This window comes from Macadamia integrifolia, unplaced genomic scaffold (genome assembly GCF_013358625.1).
Source record: "Macadamia integrifolia cultivar HAES 741 unplaced genomic scaffold, SCU_Mint_v3 scaffold451, whole genome shotgun sequence".
Lineage (NCBI taxonomy): Eukaryota > Viridiplantae > Streptophyta > Magnoliopsida > Proteales > Proteaceae > Macadamia > Macadamia integrifolia.
In genome coordinates this window covers 279,292-304,222 of record NW_024870453.1, presented here as the reverse complement: position 1 = coordinate 304,222, position 24,931 = coordinate 279,292, and the positions used below count along the sequence as shown (strand labels likewise).

Here is a 24,931-nt window from a genome sequence, read left to right as displayed (position 1 = left end):
CATATGAGGTCAGCTGAGGAAAAGGCTACAAGGTTTCTGAAGGGATTAAAGGCATCTATTGGGTCAATGCTCGAGGTCGTAGATTTGACAGATTATAGCCAGATTGTGTAAAAGGCTAAAACCATGGAAGATAAGCAGAAGGGAGAGCAATCCCTCACACCTGGATTGTGGAAGAGGACTAATCCATTTCCGGACATGGGAAACTCATCCAAGGTATACCGTGGGTCATATAGTTCTGGGTCTGCCTACAGACAGCCCTATAGGCCATCTGGCTACTTTCCTCGACCAGCTGGTGGTTCGGGCTCTACATCTTTTCACCCGAACACTAGTATAGTGCCTACAGTCACGAGGCCACCCCGTCCCCCATCTACATCAGGCCAAGTACAAAGGGGCCCTGCCCCAGTTTCGACGTCACAGATCCGCTGCTTTAATTGCCACTCTTATGGGTATTATGCCAAAGACTGTCGAGTCAGACCAGCCTTACCACCCAGTCAGCCCTTTGTGTACAGACCTCCCTTAACTCGAGAGAATCAACCGCAAGGAAGAATGTATGCCTTATCAGCTGAGGAAGCTGAGGCCAGCATAGAAGTGGTAGCAGGTACATTTTAATTTAAGATTTTCCTTATGCTGAATTTTGATGACCTGCTATACTTATATGCATTGTCGCACTAGGTGTTCTACTTATATCGGGTATACCAGCCTATATCTTGTTTGATTCAGGAGCTACACATTCGTTCATATCTAAGAGATTTGCTGAGAAACTTGGTATATCGCCCAGGACACTAGATCATGAGACGATTGTTAGTATGCCTATAGGCAAAGTTACACAGTTGAAGGAGGTGTATGGACCATGCCCAGTTGAAATCAATGGAAAGAAATTGAATGCAAAACTCATCAAATTCAACATGCAGAATTTTGACGTTATACTGGGCATGGATTGGTTGTCAGCCTATCGAGAAAATGTAATGTGTGCCGAAAAATTAATTAGGGTGACAAATGATGAAGGGAAAGAACTGGTATACCAAGCAAATAAAATAAAACGGGCTAGAAAGGTCCTTATCTCCACTCTTCAAGCGGTAAAGTTATTGGAAAGTGGATGTCAGGGTTACTTAGCGTCGGTACTTGATGTTGATGCAAAGGTTACACCTCTAGAAGAGGTAGAGGTGGTTAAAGAATTTTCTGACGTCTTTCCAGATGATCTGATGCATCTACCGCCTGATAGAGAGTTAGAATTTGCCATAGACTTGATTCTTGGAGCAGCTCTAATGTCAAAAGCTCCATACAGGATGGCACCAACTGAATTGAGGGAGTTACAGATGCAATTGCAAGAATTATTGGAGAAGGGGTTTATTCACCCAAATGTTTCACCTTGGGGTGCCCGTGTATTGTTTGTCAAGAAGAAAGATGGCAGCTTGCGTATGTGCATCGATTATCGGGAATTGAATAAGATAACCATTAAGAACCGGTATCCATTGCCACGCATTGATGATTTGTTTGACCAACTACAAGGTGCAAATGTATTTTCAAAGATTGAACTTAGATCAGAAACAAGGGAGCATTGATCAATGTTTTAAAAAATGTATATGTTAATGGTTACCATGAGATTGGGAAGCATTTTTAAAATGAGATATGTTAAAGTTGAACTAGGTGTTCCGCACATTTTTAGTTGCATAGTAAATTTTCATGTAACTATGAAAGGGTGGGGTGGAATCCACCAAAGTGGCACATCTTGTTCTTCCGTGGTTTTTTCTTAAGGCAACAAAATTGGTAGCATTTGCTCAAAGGTGATGTTACCTAAGTTAAAGAAAATGACAATAACCTATAAGTTTCTAAGCCCAAAGGTGAGGGATCTCAAAAGTTATTGTTTTTTTCCTAGTAAATGTCGATTTACATGGATAGGAATGTAGTTACGGTTGTTACTCTTGTATGATTATTGTTGTCCAAGTGACACATTTAAATGTATGCTCCCGAACATAAAGATTCACATTTCCAATGGGAAAAATATGATAAAATTGAGTGGAACTCACCAAAGTGGTACATTCAGTTCGATTATATCTTTCCCAACAGTAAAGGTGACATTTTTCCAAAGGTAATGTCATCAAGGTTTGAGGAATAATATCAACATGTAAGGAAGGAACATTAACTTAGGAGTTCTTTTGCCCAAAGGTGATTGAATTTCCAAATATTAATGTTCTTTTCACAGTTAAAATAATGACATAAGAGCAGCAATTAATTCTTGTCCTAAAGGATAGGGATACAATTTTAGTTATACTCTTATTTAAAACATATTGATGTTGTTACATGCTTTAATATTGTGGTTTATATTTTAAAATTTGGTATATATTGTATTGTTATTACTTCCCTAGCAGGATGGCCATTCCCTCAAGTTATGTGTCTTTCCTTCCAATTCTTACTGATAACAACTATCAAAAGTGGGTGGAAGAATTAGAATTCCATTTGGGCCTTCTTGACTTTGACTTGGCACTTAGGGAGCCTAAACCTGATCCTCTCACAGACACAAGCACTGCTGCTACAAAGACCAAGTTTAAGAAATGGACAAATGCAAACAGAAAGTGTATACTGGTTGTGAAAAATGTTGTTTCTAAAATTATACTTGGGAATATAGAAATCAAAGACACTACCAAATAATTCTTGGATACTATTAAAGCTAGGTTTGAACTTAATAAGAAAGCTGAGAAAACCACATTGATGTCCAGGCTAATAAATACAATGTATGATGGAAATGGGAGTATCAAGGAATACATTTTGGGTGTAGCTACTGATGCTAGTAAACTTAAGAATCTTGGAATACAGATTGATGAAGAATATATTATTCACATTCCATTGAATACTCTTCCTAGTCAAATTAAGGTTATCCAAACTACCCACATTGTACTGAAAGATGTATGCAGCTTAAATGAGCTTATTTCTATTCGCACTCAAGAGGAAGAAAAATTGAAACAAAGCAGGTTTGAGAGTGCAAATACAACATTCTACAAGGGATCTTCTAGTGGACCAAGCAGAAGGAACAAGAATCTTTCCAAGAAATGAAACTTCAAGCCATATGACAAGACTAAGGGCTCTCAAGAGTTTGAGACATCTCAGAATACTCATGATGAAGAGAAAACTAAGAACGCAGAGTGTTTCTGGTGCTGCAAAAAATGACATGTGAAGAAGGACTGTTTTATTTTCAAGAAATGGTTAGAAAAGACAAAGAATTCTAGGGCTGATAAATAAGAGGATGCCAAGAAAGGGTGAGGTGAATTGATCGTCAACAATTGAGAGCGAGTAGAAGTTGATGTCATTAAGTAATTAGGATTTCTTTAAATAAATTATTGAATTATTTGAAATGCTTGATTAGTGGGAGCTTTTGATTTTTGTTGACAGTTTGTTTATGTTTTGAAACTTTAGGTTGTATGTTTTGGGGCACAGTTTGATGAATTATGATTATGTATTAGCATTTATAATATGCATAGTTATTCCATTTATTAATTGCTTTATTGTTTAATTTGAGAATGTTTTATAGGCAGTACTTGCCTCAGTTATAGGTAATATTTATCACAGTTTAAAAGGCAGTATTTGCCACAATTCAAAAGTAATATTTGCCACAATTTATAAGCGAAAAGCTATAGTTAGATATTAACCTCAGATCAAAGGTGAATTGCCATAATATATGTTAATACCACAATTAATGACCTATATGAAATGACAACAGTGTTTTTTGATGATATGTCAATATTTTCATATTAATATCCACCATAGATTCGTGTTGAAAAATTTACTTATGTTTGTAATGGCAGAAAGTTGTATGTCATATATTGATGTGCATCTTCTGCTGTTATTCAATGTAAGTGATTTTTCAACTGAATCACAGTGAGAGTGGTTAATGCAATGAGATTCTATGACAACACCAATTTAAAAGACATCATTTATAATTAATGTAACACAAGTGGGAGATTGTTGGATTTATAAGCTTAATTAATTATTCGGGCTGATTAAATGGTTGAGAATCAAGTTGCATGTAGCGGTTCGGTCCACTCTCAAGTTTAGGAATATGCTGGCCCAACCCATTATAGTTTAGGGTTTTGGGTGTAGAACAGTATTATAAATACTGGGTTTTGGGTCCCTACAACCATTATTCACTCTTCTCCACTTTAACATTGAAGTGAGAGAACCAAGGAGGTCTAAGGGGCTATAGAAGATCCATAGCCAAGAGAGGAAAAGTGGGAGTGACTGGCGCCAATCGTCTTCAACATACTAGGTGAAAGGTACAATTCGATCCTCTATGATTTGATAATTTTAATTGATTTGTGTTCTTGTTTTCCCTGTGTGGTTTCTTCAACTAGGGTTTCGCGATTCAAACCCCCTGGTTGTTCTAATATAAGGACCATTATCATTCTATTTATAATAGAATCATAAATCCCTAATCCACTTCTACAATAGATTGGGCTAGGTATCTTCCAATTATAGTGAACCTAAATTAATCCAGGCCAATAAGTCAATCGGTATCAGCTAAGCCCACAAAAAAAGACCTAACAAATTGAAGTATTGAAGTGTTTTCTCTGTTTTCCTATTCAAATAAGATCAACTACCTAATGCATCTTCGGTAAACAGTAACTATATACAGTCCCATATTTCATACTTCTCTCCAACAACGTGCGGTGGTATTTGGTAAACAGTAATTATCATCCACTCTTATTTGTGATGGCAGTTATGATGTAGATAACAAGGAAGCAGGATGGGGATTGATTCTTTCAAAATGGTGAATGTTGACTTTGGCTATGCAAGAAGTGCACAGGAATCGGAGGCAAGGGGAATCCTTCAAGCCATCATTGGGGGCAATTCCACTGGAAGTTTTAGAGGTAGAGACATGGACTGACTCGCAGAGCATGGTGGACTAGCTCAACCACAAGGAAGGAGTACAGCCGCAATGGCCTTGGGAATGCTTTATGATTTTATGGAATATTATGAATTTTCAAAAAAAAAAAAAAAACCAAAATTACTGTAATTAAAAAACCCAGACACTTAATCTACCCAGCTCATAGACTTGCCCTATTTGGTAGGAGGGCGAAAATCAACTCCATAAAATGTATTAATGATACACTAACTTCTTTCTATGATTAAATAAATTTCTTTTCTTTCTTCATGAAAAAAAAAAAACGTGCAGTGCTAATTATTCTAAAGTTCTTAAATAAATTAGAAGATCAAATGATTGAGAAAGTTCTCAACCAACTAGGACCCCTATGAAGAATGAGGTGGGCCATCTTTTAGAAGTTCAAAGTTCAAACAACAGAGATTATATATCCTGGGAATCATATATAAATATATATATATATATATATATATACTTGTTTAAAAGTGAGATGTGCTTCTTTTCTTTTTCGTTACTGGGAGAATAGAAGAAGACGGATAGAGCAAAGAAGGGAAGCAAAGCAATCAAAGAATGAAGAATCCCACAGAAAAGGAAGAGTTAAAAAATCTGAGTTCCTTGCCTTGAATTTCAAGGTATCGACTTTACAACTCCACTAGAGAAAACCCTTTGGAAACCACAATCACCTTTGGAAGAAAAGAACAAAGGCCTACTACTTGCATGTCCTCTATATATACAAGTCTCCCTATACCACCAACCCATCATTCTGTGCTCTCCTCGGCTCTCTTCATTCCTTCATTCTTTGCCCTTTGCACATCTCCTTGGTGCATACATAGATATAGTACTAATGAAGCCTATTGCAACCGGACTTTTGGTCCTTAACTTCTGCATGTACGTCGTCGTCGCGGCGATCGGAGGTTGGGCCCTCAATAGAGCAATCGACCATGGCTTCATCATTGGTAAATCATCTTCCTTATTGTTGACCAACCTGAAATTACATTTTTGTATGTTTGATAAGAATGATATATTCAGTGTTCATTCTTTGTAGATAGCATTTTTGAGTTTTATAGGTTTAAAGGTATCACTTAATTTTGATAGTTTTAGGACCGGTCTTAGGCGAAGAAAACATTTTAGCAGCCTAACAAGCTAGTCCCAGCCACCTTAGGTGACCAAGGATGGACATTGGATGAATAGGGCTGTGCCAACTCGTTGAAGCCTGAGACTGGCGTGACCAATTACTAAGCGTGTTGGGCTCAATGATGCATAGCCCTCCATCCACTCCTAATCAAGAAAATCATGAAGTAAAGTTATATCCAGCAAGTTCCGCGCCAGGAACAAGTGACTGTAGCACTTTTCAATTTCATTAGTATCGATCCATTAATAATAGGGTGGTCCCAGTGCAAGGTGGTGGCCTGACGAACGCCTAAGTAAGACTGACTGAATGCTATGACTGAAGGATAACCGACCGTTCATAGTCCGATTAGGCCGTTTAATCTTATTTAACCCAATTATAGCCCATTAAGCATCATTTATGGCCCATTTACAGTCCAATTTGTCAATTAGCCAATTTAAATATCAATTGTGGCCCGATTTTCCTAATTACCTTGAGCCCGATTATGGACTGGAAAACTACTGACCTATTAGAAATATGTATATACCTTAGCCTAAGAGGCCCGATTATCTAAACGGGTAGAAATAATGTGAAACCTTAAATTAGTGGATGTCGATTGGGCCCGACAGAAGACATGTATATATATATATATATATACATATTTCATTTTTTCTTCTTTCCCTTATGGTATATATGTTTCTTATTTGTTCAAGCTATCAATGAGAAATGCAGGTCCAGACCTAGTCCTTCCAGCGCATTTTTCACCCATCTACTTTCCGATGGGGAACACGGCCACCGGATTCTTTGTGGTGTTTGCCTTGATTGCCTCAGTTGTAGGTGGTGCATCAGCCATAGCCGGTGTCCACCACATTCGGACTTGGGATGCCGAAAGCTTACCTTCCGCAGCATCAATCGCCTTTGTTGCTTGGACTCTTACTCTACTTGCCATGGGGTACTGTTGCATAGTTTCATCAATAGTATATATATAAGCTTACAACTTAATAATTACTTCCATTTGCAATTTTAATTGATTTAAATTACTATGTTCTTGTCTGTAGCTTGGCTTGTAAAGAGATTGAGAAACACATCAGGAATGCTCGCTTAGTAAGTGTCCCACCAGCATTATTTTCTGTATTTATTTTTTTCAGTTAAAAGATAAGAGTTTTTTCCTTTCTATGGATGAATGAGAATAAAAATACTTGGTTTCTTGGTCTTTGCAGAGAACAATGGAAGCATTCTTAATTATCCTTTCAGCGACACAGCTTTTCTATATTATTGCTATTCATGGAGCCTCGTCTATCAGGAGGAGGAATTGAGAGTTGATTTGTGTGGAACATGAGGTGTTTGGAGTCTCATTATTTTTTATTATTTATTTTCCCGGGTTGTATCATCTTCCTGTTCATGATTTACATGATGAACAGCATTGTATTCGCAGATTGGTTGGGTGGTGGTGTGGTGTGAAATTATGTTCCCTCTCACTTACACTGAAAAGTACTGCAATTTACTGTGTTTCTAATTTCATAATATTGCATATTCACTGAGACCCAGGAGTAATACTCAAATTCCAGTAAAATTTATTCCAACTAGCTGTTGGTTGAGCTACATGAATGTTATTCCAACATTTTATCATTTTATGGTAATTATTAATTCCCATAATCACCTTCAAAATTGTTTGAGAACCAAAGATACAACAGCAGCCACCACCACCTTATCCTTGGAGTTAATCTGGCCAGTTCAAAGATAATGAGATTTTTTATGACTAGTTGAACTTAACACCTTCATCCAATCCAATGGAGTAACCTGGCCAGTTCAGTTGAGTGAGTCTTACAACATTGGCACTCATAAAGAGTGGCAGGATCTATTCAAGGTACAGTTTGGCTTAGCCATATTATCCCTTGACAGGACCTCTCGAGGCCTTAACAGAAAGACAATCATTTCAGGTTTGACTGCCACGGGCAGTATGCTTCTCCATGGTCAACAAAACCCTGATAATCTGCAAGTTCCAAAAGTTTCATTCTATTATATTCTGGGGGTAAGGACCAAGGACTCATACACCCTGCATTAAGTTTCATATATATATATATATATATATATATCTGCCGCAGCACCCACCCGGCGATAAGGCTTCCGGAGGTCATGGCAGAGCTAGAGGGAGGTTGAAGAGGGTGAGAGGTTTAGAGGGTGGCAGCCGGGTATGTTCATTTTGTCAAAGTCCATGGTAGTGAGGAGTTTCTAGAGGTGGTATGGGCAAAGTCGAAAGAAAAAAAATATATATCCCAAACATAATATATTACATGTTAAGTACGCAAGGGGTACCTAAAAGTAAGGTATCCCAGGAGAAATTTACACCCCCCACCCAACCAGAAAATAAAAAAAAAAAGAGAGAATGAGATGTACGGCTACAACTATGCAATTAGAAATCACACTTCTACAATGCATCAGATGATAGGCAGTATACTGTAAGATGAACCAATGGAAGAATATCCATGCATCAAACTCTCACCAACTCAACATTGAGCCATACCACACATAAATGAAGTCATTACCAGTGACACATGAAAAAGAAGCAAACTCTTAAAGTTACAGAACTACCATAATAAACATTGACTATAAACTCTATAACATACAAAAACACCCAACGAACATGGACCATCTATCTTCCTTAAAAACTAAAAAGAATATTGGTTCAAGAATGCAACATCCACAACAAAACACACACTTTGTTTCGGTAGCAAGTTCAAGCTGCTAATCAACAATGAAACTACCTTACACTGATCAATTAATCAAGTCACTTCTCTATTATTGCTCAATAGAAAATATTGAAGACTAATATTATCACCAGGTACAATTTATTTAGGAGTATATCAAAACTTCAAGCAGTAATATCCCTTCCCAGACTTGCTTCATAAACTTCATCAGTCAATTCCATTTCTCTATCCATAGCAAGTCCTCGGCATCCTCCCTGTAAGAAACAAACCAATGGATATCAAACATAAGTTAAGTCAGAAGTCTTAATAAATAACAGAAACAATCACATGCATGCCTTTTAAGTCATACGATGAACATGAAAATGAACCAAGTTTATGGCATCTTTTTTCACATTTTTCAACCTGAGGTGTCAAACTAAGAGGTATTATGGCAAACCCTAGGAAAGGAAACATCACAACATTCCAATGGTAAAGAAAGAGCATCCACCCATTTTCTTTACAGATTTGGCAACATAGAACATCATTTCCTCCAAGTCCTTATTTACTTGCATGAAGTACTTCAAATCTTCATAGCTTCCATTTCAAATAAAATAAAAAGGGGAATAAGAGGAATAAGTCAAGATTTTTCTCAGGTCAGTAGCAGATTAAAATTTTAAACCACTCATGAATCATGAACTAAAAGGAAAGAGCCAATAACAGTTCCAAAGTGCTTCCGTCCATTTATCCTTCAGATGCATTTTCTTGAGAGAGCCTGTGGCACAGCAGTTATGTTGCACAATTGCAACATGTTGGTAAAAGGTTCGAAACTTGGAAACAGCCTCTCCTGAAAAGCAGGGGGTTAAGGCTGCATACATCTGCCCGTCCCAGACCCCGCAGTAGTGGGAGCCTCATGCACTGGATTGCTCTCTATGTATTTACTTGGGCTTAATCCTTCTCATTGCTTTCTCATATTTTGTTTCTCGTTCTCGTTTGATAAGAACACTGGTCTGCATCTCATGCATGTAAGGTGGCTCAACATGGTTCCACTTTAATGTTTCCTTTCTATCCTAAATTTCATTGGATTGTTAATTTTTCTTGCTTTACTAGCATTATATAATATAAGTACAAATACATGCACATTAGATGGGCCTAGCATCAACTTGCTCTATCAACTATATGATATAATTTTTATCCAACCAAAGAGGCTAGAGGACAGAAATACTCTTCCATGAGCTAAGCATGAAACAGTTATAAAATTCGATCTTTTCCCGTCAAGAAGGAAAATAGGTATGACCAATTGTGGAGATATTCAAATATATGTCAAGTATAACTGATTGACAAAATTTACATAGCCATGTCAACTTTTCAGGATTTTGGAGGTTTGTTGTGAATCCTGTCTGTTCCAAAGATCATAGCTTAAAACCCAAACCAAGGGAAGGAATCCTATCAGGATCCAACAGGCATCCAAAGTCCATTATGTTCCTACCATATCTGATCTGGTAGAAAAATACAATACAGTGAGGATAATAAGCCCATGTGAAATGCCAAAGACAAATGGAGATACATAAGGAGCAGAATCATTTGAGTGGGCACTGTTGATATTAGACTTAGGCCTCACTAGCCTGAAGATACAATCAAAGCACAATTCTATTCCAGCCAGAAAACAAAATTCCACTCGATCCTGAACCACAATCAATTGTGAAAGATGATGTCTATATGGCTCCAAGATGCAGGAAAGATTACTTGCCCAGGTGTGGCTATTCCACATCCTCACCAAATATTACCCTGTAACAGCCTACGCATGATTTTTTGCTAGGCAATCATGGAAGTTTTATTACCATGTCAAGCTATCAGAAATTATCCATAAAAATCTCTAGATGCATAAAACTGTACATACAATTCCTATCAACTTAACAAGAAACTATGCCAATTACTTGGTTTGTACAATATAAAACATGTTATGTCCATTCAACTCCATCCAGGGATATCTTCATGTAAATCAAAAGAACTCATGCTTCTTGTACCTACGTCAACTCAAGTTATGTTTGGCCTTTCAATGCAGCCACATTAGACGTTGATCTCATATGGAAGCCTAGAATTAAGTCTATAAGGCCCACAAGGGACAAGAGGCAGTCCAATGGGCTGAAAACAAGCTTTGGGTAGTTAAGTTATAGGTTGGGCCTTTTAGGGGCTGTTTGGTAACATAACCAAGCATTTGGAATAGAAATATTGAGAAACACAAGGAAATTTAAATTTGTTTCTGTATTCCAGAAATAAATCGAAGGAACAAATTGACAAAATGCCTCTTCTCCTCTGCAACATCGATCTTGGATTGGGGGTTTTTCTTCACCATAAAAATTTTAGGGTTGCGTGACCTAGGGTTTTTCTTCCTCTTCATCTGTCAATCAAGGGCTTGCTTAAATTCAGTAGAGGAGCTGAGTTAATAGAATGGTTCTTTGCTTATAATGTTTAATGGTCAATGCAGCCACTCTTTATGGTGGACAGCCCTTTGTGTTTTTGTTCTTCATGTTGTATTCTTCTTCTCATACTTTATATTTTGTGTTGTTTGTTGGTTTTGGGTTGGACTTGCTATTGTGGGAATTTTTCCTAGATGTCCTTCATGGCTGCCATGTAACTACTTCCAGCAAACAAGCTGAGAACGAGAAATATTCTCCTTTCCCTGGCATAAGGATCTTCTCATTATCCCCTGTTAATGGGCTACTTAAAAAAGGCCCTGGCCCTTTTCCCGGGTCCATTAAAAGCTCATCAGTTGCTGAGTATCTTGTATCTATGTTACTCACAAGAGGGGTATTATTCAGCTTCCAATTGACATTCCTTTTACGCGATCTTCCTTCAGTGTTTGGTCAAATTTTCTCTCGTGTTACTTTGGCTTGTTGGCAGATGGCTTCCATGTCTGTGTCTGTAAGTAGGATCAAGGTGGTCAGATCAAACCCGCACACGCTATTCAAGTTAATTATTTTCTGACTTTACAGTTCAAGTGCGGGTGAATTCCCCTCCCCCACCTGAAAGACAAACGGGAAAAGAAATAATAAAACAAATCAGCAAAACTTACATTATGAAAAAGAGGCACCTTCGTTATATGCTTCCATTATGAAAATCAATTTGTTTTAGCCTTCCAGTTTGATTTTAATTTACTATTTCTCATTTCTAGTTTAGAAGTTGTTTTCAAAACCCTAAAACAAATCGATTTTCAAGAATCCTTCTTCAAGTCTACTTCTAAATCTCTATTTTCTGGTTTAGCTTTCTGGTTTTAATCATAGTTGTCAAGGCGCCACTTGGACATCCAGGCGATAATTTTGGATAGGTGCCTTGTTGGTGTTGCCTTATATTTTGACCCCTCCCCAATGCCTTGGGTCGCCTAGCACTTTGACAACCATGGTTTTGATTTCAGATTACTGTTTAAGGTTCAGACTACTGTTAATCACAAAATCAGTTCATAATTTGGTTACGGTTTGAACACTAAAATATTCCAGCCATTGAATTTTTGTTCTTAGTCTGAATTCAAGTTGGATTCTTCCATAAATTGAAATATGTCCATCAGTTAAATCATCTTTTGCAACCATGTTCCACTAAGTAGACAATTCGATCAGAGTTTTCCGCACATTTGATTTGTTTTTGGTTATTTGTCAAATTTTCTCTCCAATCTGTTTTATTCCTTACCTACGATCATGTCACAAGCTGATCTCCCACCGGATCTCACCATAGTTAATTAAAATGCATTTAAAACAGCTGTTCCATGGCGTTTTCCATTTTGCTCCTATAGATACAACAAAAAAAGGGCATATTTTCTGAACCGGTTTAAAAAGCATTACTTTTTTTACAAACCAAAAAATACACCCTCAAAGGCTTGCAAAATCCTCGCCTAATAATCACCTACTCTGTACAGAATTACATAATTAATGCATCACATTGCATCTCATACCATCACACTGAACACAGAGTTCAAAGTTGAACAGGGAAAGAGATGAAATTTTGGGAAAAGAGAGAGAGAAAGAGATCGAACTTACCTTGGAGAAGGGTGTGCCGTTAGGATTTACCAGGAAGACGCAGGGGAGTTACAAGTGAAGCTATTTCAAAGAAAAACTGTGCGGATTAGAAAGGGGAAAAGAAAATTTAAGGGTGGGTTTTGAAAAGAGAGAGAGAGAGAGAGGGGGGGCTAAATCGTACTATGGGATTGAGAAGCAGCTCCCGTGTTGTCTTCTCCGCCTCTCCCCCCTTTTTCTTCATGCCAAGATAACCTGAACAGTCGCTTAATGGTTCACTAAACTCAACAGCACTCGCTGGGATAAGGCATGGTAGCAGTGTATTGGAAAAGGGAAGTGGAGAGATTGAATCATTCGGGAGGAAGGAGAATTGAGAAAAGAAGGGTTTCAATCGTGTGTAATCAGACTATAGGAGACAATGGGTGGGTTTTTTAATGTCTTGATGAAGGAACACTTCCTAGTCTGGACTGAACCTGTTTAAGAGCCCCAAGGCCCAAACGGAGACCATACCCGTATTGGGATTTGGTTCTCGCAGGATAATTTTTCATTTATTTTGAACTTTCTTGTAATCCTTTTATTACAAGTTCTATATAGGGTAGATATAGTCTTACTTCAGTTTCCTTCTTTGAGTAGTTTCCTTCCTAAGTTTCCTAGTTTGTTTATTTTCCTAACTAGATGTGAATTCTTTTCTTTTAAATATGCTTGTAATACATTGGAGAAGTTAGTTGATTGAAAATGATTGGTTTCGAGTCACTGTGATGTGGCATGTCCTGCTGGCCATCATGTTCTCTTTCTCTCCTCTTCCCTCTTTCTCTCCCATCCCCATGCAAGATCCTCTTCCCTTTATCCATCCTTATTTCCAGATACAGTTTTTGTTTTCTCTGTGGTACGATTCTGTTATTCTGTAAAGAGTTCACTGGAACTCCATCTCTTAAACCTGTATTAGTCAATAAATCAGGGAACACCTTCAATTGCTTGGGAGGACATCGCTTCTAGGTTTTGAGGGAATGGAATCTACCAGCAGAGAGAACCAACTCAAGTTGTAGAGCTGATTCTGTCCTTATCGCCATAGTCAGTTTTAGGGGGCCTGGTCTTTCGCTCAATGCTTTCTTGATGACATTCCTATGATTCGAAGTTCATATAGTAAGGGACTGAGAACCTGATTGTGGTTTTCTCGTGTTGGCGCCGAGATGACGGGCTGGACTGATCATAAGAAGCTCCCTTCACTAGTTCTGCACATTGTAAGAGGTTGAAGATTTCCCCCTCCTTCAGGATTTTTCTTTTTTTTCTTTTTTTAAAGAAAGGGAGGGGGGCATACCGCATACCCAGTGCATGAGGCTCCCGCCACTGTGGGGTCTGAGGAGGGTCGTAATGTATGCAGCTTCTTCGCAATTTAACATCCTCTTAATTAATTGACCCAGCTGCCCTCCCCTTCTTTTTTATCTAGCTTTATCCTTATCTTACATTTTATTCCAGAACTACCCTCCCCACTTATAAATCTACTTCCACCTGCGTACATGCATAATTTGTCCCTTCTCTTTTTAGCTTTGAACTTCATTAATTTACAGGATTGCCATCGACTAATTATTTGAATTGCTTAGCACTTGACTGGGCCTATAAGCAATCCAAATCGGGTTTTGGAACCCTGGCCTATATTATTTTGTATCAAAACAAACTTGGCCACAGATTCCTTTGTATTCAACACTAGAATTCTCTTGCCCAAAGAAAAGCTTGCTATTTTTTTATTGATGTAGGGCAAAGTACAATTTCATATCATTAGGGCCAGCAACTTCTGATCACCTGAGCCACGTATTAAGTTTTTCCTCCCCCGCAAATTTATATTAGTAAAGCTTGAGCATCAGATCAGAAGGTATGCAGCACAAACCTTTTCCCAAATAGTAAGGAAGTTTTTCTTTATACATTCTACCACTACATCTACAGGAAGAAACAGGCCTTAAGAAAAGACTTAATTTAATGATCCAATCAATCCCAAGAAAGCCAAGGAGATATGGTCTCACCCCATGAACTGATTCAAAGAAAGTCAAAGGCATTAGCTCATGCAAATTGGTAGAACCCTTAAAAACTTTTCTAATGTTGAAGTGGAGAGTAGCTCAAGCCTATGCACTGAGCACCAGGTAGGAAAAAGTGATCTTGGAAGCTTTCCTTCCGCAGGGTGGGGATCAGGGTATCGATCACAAAGAGATTTATGGTGCATACAAGCAGTAGCTGAGACAACATGATAGGAATGACTATCTGCCAGAGGGGAAGAACCGGCAAACACAAGCAGTAGCTGAGACATGTTAGAAACGACATTCTTCCAGAGGGGAAGAACTGACAAACACATGGCAGTATCCACAGAAAAATAAATAAATAAATAAAAGGAAAGAAGAAAATAACTAGTTAGAAGTATGGCTATGAGCTGATTGGAGAAAAAGGATCCATGTTGCTGATTATTCTTAATCCAACAGTCGGATTAGGAATAATCAGCAGGTAACCAAAAAAGCAACTAGATGGAAACAGCATTCAGAATTAGTAACTTCAGGAAACCCGCAACTAAGATCGTAGAATAGCAAGTGATAATCAAAATTGAAAAAAAAAAAGTATTATTTTAGAAACAAGACTGAACAGATTTAGCAAGCAGCCAGAATTAGAAACTAAGAAAATTAGAAAATAAAGTGAGGAAAGAATGTTGCCGCGGCAATCAGAGAGGGTTGTGTGCAACCAATTATTAGTGGAAGCAATGGAATTGTCCTGGGGTCAGCACAAGGATCTGTCCAAAACTTAATAAGAACCTCAGATAACAGTTAGTGGACAGAATAGAACTCAAAGGAAAAAAATATGGGAGTAAAGTAGTATATGCAAGAAAAAGTGAAAATCTGACCATGGGAAAAAAGGAGAAAAGCATAGAGGAAGAGAGATATGGACTAGGCCTCCAACCTAGAACTTGACCAGCATCTCACCAGTCCTCTTGGCATCCCACCAAGGTCGCTATTGCTTCTCGCAAGAGCATTCTGCATAACACATAGAAATAACAAGCATAGAGCCATAGTTTGTCAAAACGTTGGGGTAGTATGATCCCCTACTCCTTTATTTAGAACCTTGCAACAATACAAGAAAATAATAGCTCTTCATGCATAAGCAAAAGAGTTCAACAGAAAAAAAAAAAGAAAAAAAAAAAAAAAAAAAAGGTGTTCTAGACGACGACGACTGCTACAAACTAGAAACCAACCACCTAGTCTCGTATAGGCTTCAAACCCTTATGTTTGGGCTTATAGAATTGGCCTATTACAACAAAAACCCCAAAAATAATAAACACATGACCCCTATAACCCACAGGGGACTAGAAATTAGGTCTAACTTGAACTTATTGAACCATAGGTAGTAGGTCCAGGTTGACCCATAAAACTAAACCGAACCCAAAATAACAGCTTCTTCTTCTTCTCTTCTTGCTGGAATCCTGCATCAACTCTCCCTGGCTTAAGAAAAACTTATCCTTGAGTTTTGTGAAGTCGTTGGATCATCTTCATATGATGTACATCCAACTTCAAGCCACAACAGAACTTGGGTAGATCAAGGATGTTAGGAATGAAATCCTCAAGTTCTAGAGCTTGTTCTTCAAAGAACTTTAGTGGAATCGTGAACTCAATGTGCTCAACTTCATAATCTGCATCAAATATGAATGATCCGTTCATAAAGAAGTCCACAACTGTATCTTCAACTTCTTTATCCATAATCTCAATCTCTACTTTCGTATCAAGATCTTTGGTTTATTCATCACTGCCCTCTTAATCGGTTTCAGCCAATGGAATCGAGCATATAACATTAACTTCATAATTCTCTTTATACCCCTCATCACCATCATCGTTAGGCTGCTCCTCGACTACCTCCTCAGGGGGAACTCAATCAGAAAATTCTGTAACAGGATTTTCTTCTAGTGCAACCACTATAGGGTTGCCTTTCAGTTTCATAGGGCAGAATTAAGCAAAGTGCCCATATTGACAATGATAGCACTTGGTCTCAAATCCATTGTCCACTGGGGCCTTGCCTTTGTCTATGGTTGGGATATGTTAATTGGTCTGGTCCTGTGCCCCATAGGTCTAGTAGGTGTCAGTGGCCTTGTGTACTCCTCGGTTGGAGAACCAAGTCACCTCATAGGGGTTTCAATAACTCCTCGGCTCGTAGAGTCTTCTTCTAAAAGCAGTCCTGTATGTCATAGATTTATGTCTATTTACTGAGTTTACAGTCCAAGTACCAATTAGTTTGATCTCATATATTGTCAGTTTTGTTGTAAGTGTTAGATGTAGAGTTGGTTCCTAGATGGACTAGCTTTGCCGTGGCTGAGGAGAGTTCTAATGCTCCAGGCTCCAGAAGCTACTAACCTTCCACGTGCTGAAGCAGTTCAAGTGTTCGACGGTAGAAAGGTTGTCCACCATGGAGCAGCGTTTCGAATCATATACTTCACAAACTGGAATAAGATTAAGCAACGGTGGGTAATCCTCATAAAGGGCATCAGGGATTATACTAAGAAACCCTTGGAAGATTAGTCATAATAAAGATCTCTACAGGATATGCTTGTCCGAGGTAATTAGTCTGGAAACCTTCTTTTTTTTCCAGAAATTATTAGTTTGGAATCTTAAAATAAAAAATAAAAAAAAAAGGAGCAAAAAAGGACAGATTAATGTGAAGAAATCTTCAAGAGAAACTTCAAATGGAAAAAATGAGGTTCATGGCCCCCTCAACCTTCTATGAGAGTACATTTGTGCTACACAAATAATGCGTGGATACATATCAAGATGTTATAAACAATCGAAAGTGCTATACTCTGCCACTTTTAAAAGTTTTAAGAGTGGCAATTCCTTCAAGATAATAGCCTCACCCATCCATGGCACAGAATACAGATAGGCACTGTTACCAATACGTCAATATGAGTAAGGATGGAGTAAAGACATTTGACCTATTATTAATAAGATCTAACTCTAGCTGTTGTTCCCGTATCCAATTTCCAGTGTTATTGATAAAACAGGGAAACAAGAGTCATAAATCTATTATATCAATATGTTCTATTACTTCATCAGGGTGGAAAAATCCATAATGCTTATACTTCCATCTGACATGACATAACAAACAATACAACTTTGTCAACCTTTTTTAGATGATATTAACATAGTTGTCAAGGCACCGCCTAGCGCCTAGATGTGTAGGCTTTTTTTGGGGCCTGGGCAACACCTCGCTTTGCTGGAGTCTTGGAAGGAGAATACCTTGGTGCTTTGGGCGATGCCTTGAACAACTTAAGACATCTTTATGTCTGGAAGGTCTATGCATTTTTTTAATATAAACAGATGCTATTTCTAACAATTCCATTTGCTTGTGTAGATAATATCATACAGTTGAGAAGCGTGCAATCACTTTCTTAAACAAAAAATTGAAAAGAAAAAAACCATTCTTTCGTCATTGTTCTATTATTGTTAACCAAACTACCAAATACCAAAACCTAGCAGTGACAGCACACTTCCACTTCCACTTCACTTCCGGCAACAATTTAGAGTCTGATCCCAGCAGGCGGCTGCAACCCCTGATTCTGAGGGGGCGGGCATCTTCTCTTCCTTTTCTTTTCCTTTTTTTTTTTCCTTTTCCCCTTCTCTTCTCTATCGGGCAGTAACATTTTTTTCCCTCTTTTTCCTCTCCTTTGATTCTTATTTCTTCTTCTCCCCTTTTTTCTCCTTTTCTTTTTTCCCCATTCTTTGGTTATGTTTCAGTTCTTCCTCTTCTTCTCCTTTTTTTTCTTTTCCTTTTATCTCTTCTCTGTTTAATTCCTGCTGAATGCTGATTAATAATTACTTGATTTCATGTTCTGTCCAAATGCCCACTACCCTAAACGTTGATTGATTCTTACTTTATTTTAAGTTCTGATAATCTGATTTGCAGTTCGCACTGTTGTATGATATTATGATTGGGACTGACTATATCTACCTTTGTATCTAGTATACTGGTTAGTGGTTATACACCTATTTTCTTAGTGATTCTTGATGAGTTGATGTGGCATACTGTTGATTTTTTATGTATTATATAAGCATAGGTATATTATATATTATATAAGCCATGAGTTATAGCATACTAATTGATGGGATCATGGGAAAAGGGTGGGGAGGGGGGGAATAACACTTGGGTCACCTGGGCGCCCCTCCACTGCCTTAGGTTGCCTTGACAACTATGGGTATTAGCATATACGAATCTCTTTACTTTCTTCCAATAATGTTTGTCCTTAAAAACGGGTTTTTTTTAAATGAAAATTGTTTGTTATAAGCCATGAGTTATAGCATACTAATTGATGGGATCATGGGAAAAGGGTAGGGTGGGGAGGGGGGGAATAACACTTGGGTCACCTGGGCGCCCCTCCACTGCCTTAGGTTGCCTTGACAACTATGTGTATTAGCATATACGAATCTCTTTACTTTCTTCCAATAATGTTTGTCCTTAAAAACGGGTTTTTTTTAAATGAAAATTGTTTGTTCTTCTAAACTACAATCACATATACATATAAATGCAAAGTCGCTCCAGTCACATATAGTTTAATAACTGTATGAATTTTCATTCATCACATTGATTGCTTCATAATCATATGGATAAGCAAGCAAAATGAAATTGCAACAACACACAAGAGTCCATCTACAACAATAATAACTACTAGTTGACATACCCTTTCTCCATCCCAAGCAAGATCCACAATAGAATGCATGGAAGAAAATGACTGGGGAGATCTTAATTCTGAAAACAAGAAGTAACACAGTTCTTATAGTTTTTTTTTTTATTTTCACCTGATCTATCTGTTTGAGCCTTTCAGAACATCAAATATGCCGCAGCAACTCTTCCAAGAAGTCCTTTCTATTGGTGGGGGAATTGTGCCCAACAGTGGCTGAAAGAGCGGAAAATACAACAGTTTATTTCATTTTTTGATAAATATAGAAAAAGATATTAAAAGGTAAAAAACCAATCCAACAAAAACTGGAAAATTGCTTTCTTTTCAAAGTTCAAAGTTGCTGACCTGGTTTTCTGATATTTCTGGAATTGCAGGGTCTTTGGGTAATTCAGCACTACCAGTACCACTAGTTTCAACAATTGGAGCATCAGAAGGTTGCAACATCTTATCCTCACTTTCCTTTGCCACTGATTCAATTACATCCGAAGCCCCCACAGTCTCATTTGACAAAGGCAATGATATCTCCTCATTATCCTTCGATGCCAAACCAATCTCATCAGAAACCCCATTATCCTCAACAGTACTGGATGCAAAAGACTCAGTAACCTCCTCAGTCAATGAAACAACTGGCTCTGCCGAATCAACAGTATGTGTAGTTTCAATGACTGAACTAGAACTTTCCTCCAACGTCCCAACCAAATCGTTGTCAGTAGCAGTGTCCAAAACTGAAGTAGCAATCTTCACCTCTTCCAATTCCTGCACCGAATCAACAACGGCTGTGGTTTCCATGACTGAACCACCACCCTTTTCCTCCTCTTCCATCTTCTCTGATTCCATAACCTGGGATTTCTCATCGACCAGTGGGGATTCATCATCAGAACTGCTACTACTGCTAAAACTACCAGCATCTCGCTCAACAGACACAATAATATCATTCTTGCTCTCATAAACCTCATCAGGCTTCAACTCCTTCGTAATCTGAATGTCCTTCACAACCTCATCATCCTCAGGCTTCAACTCCCTAGTAACCTCAATATCCTGAACAACCTCCACCTCCTCTAACACCTCTTCTTGCTTATTTTTGGCTTCGCCATTTCCAGTGCCATTTTGGGCAACTTCCATCGATTTAGAATCTTCGATAACAACCGATCCAGAAGGATGAGAATCCCAACCCTGCCTATCCACCTCCCCCTGTTCTTCCTTCTCCGTTATTGACGGATTCTCTGGCTGTGATTTAGGGGAACTGATTTCACCACCATCACTATCTTTCTCCTCATGGGTTATCAGATCATCAATTTCTGGCACTAATTGAATTAACAAACGAAATGAAATCAATCCAACAAAACATTAACAACAGAAAAGAACCCACAAAGCTAGTAGTGGTAAGTATGCACCTTGTTGATTGTTAGTTGTTGAATGGTTGTTGGCCTTTTCTTTCTTTTTCTTGACAGCCTTTCTCTTCTTTGAACCTGGTGGCATGATGGGTTATTATAGGCTAAGAGTAAGTGAAGATGATGGCGGTGAGAGAAAGGTGAGACGTGAGTTCCTCTCTTCTTCGACACTCTGTAAACGGTCCCTGCAAACCCTTTTCTCTGTTCTCTGATATTTCTTTAATGGGCTTGCTTTGAGATTAAAAAAGATTGTTATCTACGGATCTAGAAAAGAGATGAGAGGGAAAGGGAAATGGAAAGGTGGGTCTGGTAGAATTTGGAGGGTTTGAATTGAGAGTCGGTTTGAAAACTATAAAGAAGATTGTGAATCTAAATTAAAGAAAGAATATGGAGAGGATGTTACTTTCGGGGCTTGCGAAGGGCGGGAGTTTAGAAAGAGAAACCGCAGAGAGAGAGAGAGAGAGTGACTGTCCGAGTGAGAGGATGAAGTAGAAGTGAGCTAAGCCAAATACAAGCGAGTAATAGCTGTACGGAGATCGCCAACCCCACGATTTGTATTTAATTGACGATGAGGATGACGCATTTTGCCTTGTTTCCTTATCTTCGATTTTCCAAAATCTCTCTCTCTCGTTGTTCACGGGTGGCTACGCATTTTTATAGATTCTGGACATTGCCTCAACCAAGGGAACGTATTTTTTTAATTTTTATATAAAATCTAGGCATTAACTCAACAACTTATTCACCTGCGATTATTAGCGGATGATTCGAGGGATAAAGAGAGTAAATTAAATGGAATCCAATGATTGGGGTGTATGTTGAATGCTGTCAACCGTTCGATGTGCACCGATGGATTGGAGAGCATCCGGTCAAAAATTTTGAAAAACAAGGTTAGGGTGGGAGAGAGATTTTAGGTTTGGAATTGGGATGAGGTCAATTGAACGGTTCTGATAAGGACAATTTCATAAATGTTTCAGGGTTTCAAAATTAAATGCTACCGACAAGGCCAAATTTTGTTAGGAACAACCCACCATGGGAGTGAGCTTGTCAAATGAGAGACAAACACTTGTTTATATAAGGAATAAAGGATATAATGTTGATAATGACATTATATACTGACATTAGTAAAAGGATTAGCATAGAGTTGGTTTGATAAGGATCAAACATGTGTCACATAGATTTGTTTTTTTTTTTTGTCAACCACAATTTTAATATGTAAATATTTTCTTTCACGAATTGTTCATCAGTGTAATTTTGAGATTATATACTTAGTTGTGTCATATGGATAGATGATATTATAATTTCAATAGGTGGATATGGCGGTGTCAATTGGTTAGGTCGGGTTGGTCTTGGTTGGATCTAATCGAGTTTGACCACTTGGAAACCTTGCATCATGGATGCTCGTTTAAATAAATGGACCTAATTTTTTTATTTTTTTTTTAGGGGAGGGAATGGTACAATTTATAATTGGATCGGTAGGTATCAAGCTTTAACTGGGCTTCCTTAACTGAGTTACGGACTTATTCAAGTCTAAACGAGCTCTAAACAGACTTTAAACGCACCTACCCTAAAAAAATTTCTTAAGTGGCTTGAAGGCACAGAAATATGTGACGTAAATTTTTAATAAAGAAGAGATGATATGAGATTATGATTATTCTTAAAATTAATAAAAAAAATAAAAAGAGATTATAACCCTTACAACTTACAAAACAAAGCTTAATTAAATCAAATATCATCACAAAGCAACAGGTAAGAAAGCTTAATTAGTTTCTTACTAATAATGGCAAAATAAGAATTTTATGTAGTATTAAAGTGGGTTGGGCTTCTGGCTAGGTCAGACTACAACAAGTTTGTTCAAGTCGGTGTATCAACGTGATGGTTTGATCGGGTGTCCGAAGAGCTAACTACCTACATCGTAAATGTCCGTTTAAGTCTGACACGTTTATTAATCGGACCAGTCCAAATCAAACTATAAAACATATCTGTTTATATTGGGCTCAATCCGACCTACCGGTGCCGGCTCAAAGTTGACACGCCTTGTTGGATATTTAGTCAATAATTTAGGTTAGTCACATGTTAAACTTGCATACTCAAATTAAATGTATACCCTCCCCCTTCTACTTTCATACTCAAATTAAAAGTATACCCTCCCCCTTCTCTCTCTCTCTCCCACACGAGTAGTAATTTTTGAACTTCATCGGGCAAAGACTGAATTATAAGCTTTTGAAATATCCTCAAGAAATGAGGACTTCCAAAGACTCTGCTAAGGGTAACTCAAAGCTCGTTTGGAAATGGAGAGGAGTGTGCTACAAGTTGTTAGATCTTATTTACATTAGAGAAAAAGAATCTGAATCAAGACAAGTCTGAAAGGAGTTTAATATCCAAGACAATGGTGGATACCTCTACCAACATCAAGGGTGGACTTCAAACCCAATCTGAGAGCAAGCGCTTCCCCAACAACTGAATTATCTAAAGCAACCAATAGAAGCTCCCATTGGTCATCCATGATAAAGTAGCAACCTAACCCCATAGCTTTTGGCCTAAAAGAAAACGGTGCATCGATGTAAATGAGGTGGAAACCAGCGGTGTCTTCCAAACCAGAAGAAGGCGATTTGTTACGCACCTGCAAGTCTTGTAATTAGAGACAACCTCCTCCATATATGTGTTAATCATTGGTACCTATAAGATGAAATCAAGCATAGGAGAATTTGAGATTAACCTGCACTGTTAATCTGGTTGTGGAGTGTGGACTCAAGCATTGTTTCGTGGCCTTGGAGTAATTTCCCCTTATTGTTTGATGTGTATAGTGATATTATAGCGAACAACTTTTGTTTTACTCCCCCTAACGATATGATGTTTTTGTTTAAGCAGATAGTTTATCATGTTATACATCGAAAGATGGATATTTTGGGATAGGAATGAATATGGATGTATCTAATTTTTTTGAGTAATGAATTTATTTTTTCATTATAAAAAAATAATAAAAATTGCACTCCTATTGCCCGTAGACATGCTTTCCATAGGAAGGCTAGTAGCTTGGGTGGGACCTTTGAGTTCGATATAATTATCCACATAAGTATATCAAAATGGAATCAAAACCAAATGCTAGAATTGGATCAACCATTTACAATCGAACCAAACTGTACCATAGAGAAAGGATCCAATTTTGATTTCATAGATTCTCTTCTCAATTTAGTTTTGATTTGTACCAGAAAACCGATGTTTCTAAACCGAATAGAAACCTGAAAAATTGAATCGAAACCAGTACCTCTCACTTGAATACTAGCCTACATATCAATTGAGTTAATTAATGAAATAATAATTGTTTCTGTAAAAAAATAATGATTAATTTATTTTGAGACAATTGTTGCACCATACTTCAAATATAAATATGTAAAATATTGTGGGACTAATTATATAATGGGAAAGGGTTCCCTGGGCCTACGAGGTGGAATGGAATCTTCAACGCCCCAAGCTTATATATTAATTGTTGGATCTCCCTATTTGCATCTTTGTTGTTCAATGAATTCGTTGCTAGAACTCTACTTTCTTTGTCACCATTGCACTCTCCCTTTCTCCTCTACTTTGCTAATACATCTTTCTCGATAAATCTGTGAAAGAAGAACAAATGAAGAAGCCATAAAGAAGCTTCCTCCATCCACAAGGGTGGAATTGAAGATATATTACAACGAACATTTAATAAAAAGATGGTATAGATGGAGAGAAATATTTCAGAACATTTTTTTGCATTCCCGTTAAGAGAAGACGCCAAAAGAGCAACTTAGAAGTAGGAAAGGACAAGAAAACCAATGAATATTAGTGGATTCTTAGATTTGTTTTATTTATTGATTTTGCTCCTCAATTGAAGCAATTCTTCATCACATTGGTTTCTTCTGTGGTTGCATTTTAATTCCAGATTCATCAATTTGTTTTTATAATTTTTCCTCTTAGATGAGCCTAAGTGAGAAGATAGGCAATAAACTGTATCAAATAACACCCCTCAATTTTGATATATACGAATACCTCATTCGTGGGGAGAGAGGGATTTAGTTTCTTAATAAACGTGATAAGAGCGAGAGTTATAGTAGGATATGTTCATCCAATATAATAATGATATATCCTACTATTTTCTCTCAAACTTTTGTAGGGAGGGGAGGGTGTAGGGGGGGGGGGG

The 24,931-nt window shown here is 37.8% G+C and overlaps 2 protein-coding genes across 2 annotated transcripts; one reads left to right on the top strand and one right to left on the bottom strand.

Annotated features, from left to right (window-relative positions):
• The first annotated feature begins 5,636 nt into the window (after window positions 1–5,636).
• Window positions 5,637–7,583, top strand: LOC122068688 (membrane protein PM19L-like). Its single transcript, XM_042632565.1, has 4 exons — window positions 5,637–5,829; window positions 6,714–6,933; window positions 7,040–7,085; window positions 7,202–7,583. Exons 1-4 carry the CDS (start codon window positions 5,718–5,720, stop codon window positions 7,295–7,297), a joined length of 474 nt encoding a protein of 157 aa, XP_042488499.1. The 5' UTR covers window positions 5,637–5,717; the 3' UTR covers window positions 7,298–7,583.
• Window positions 7,584–8,468: 885 nt separating this feature from the next.
• Window positions 8,469–21,390, bottom strand: LOC122068683. Its single transcript, XM_042632561.1, has 4 exons — window positions 20,764–21,390; window positions 19,715–20,673; window positions 19,488–19,585; window positions 8,469–8,943 (listed from the first exon to the last, which is right to left on the bottom strand). Exons 1-3 carry the CDS (start codon window positions 20,846–20,848, stop codon window positions 19,493–19,495), a joined length of 1,137 nt encoding a protein of 378 aa, XP_042488495.1. The 5' UTR covers window positions 20,849–21,390; the 3' UTR covers window positions 8,469–8,943; window positions 19,488–19,492.
• Between the last annotated feature and the right edge of the window lie 3,541 nt (window positions 21,391–24,931).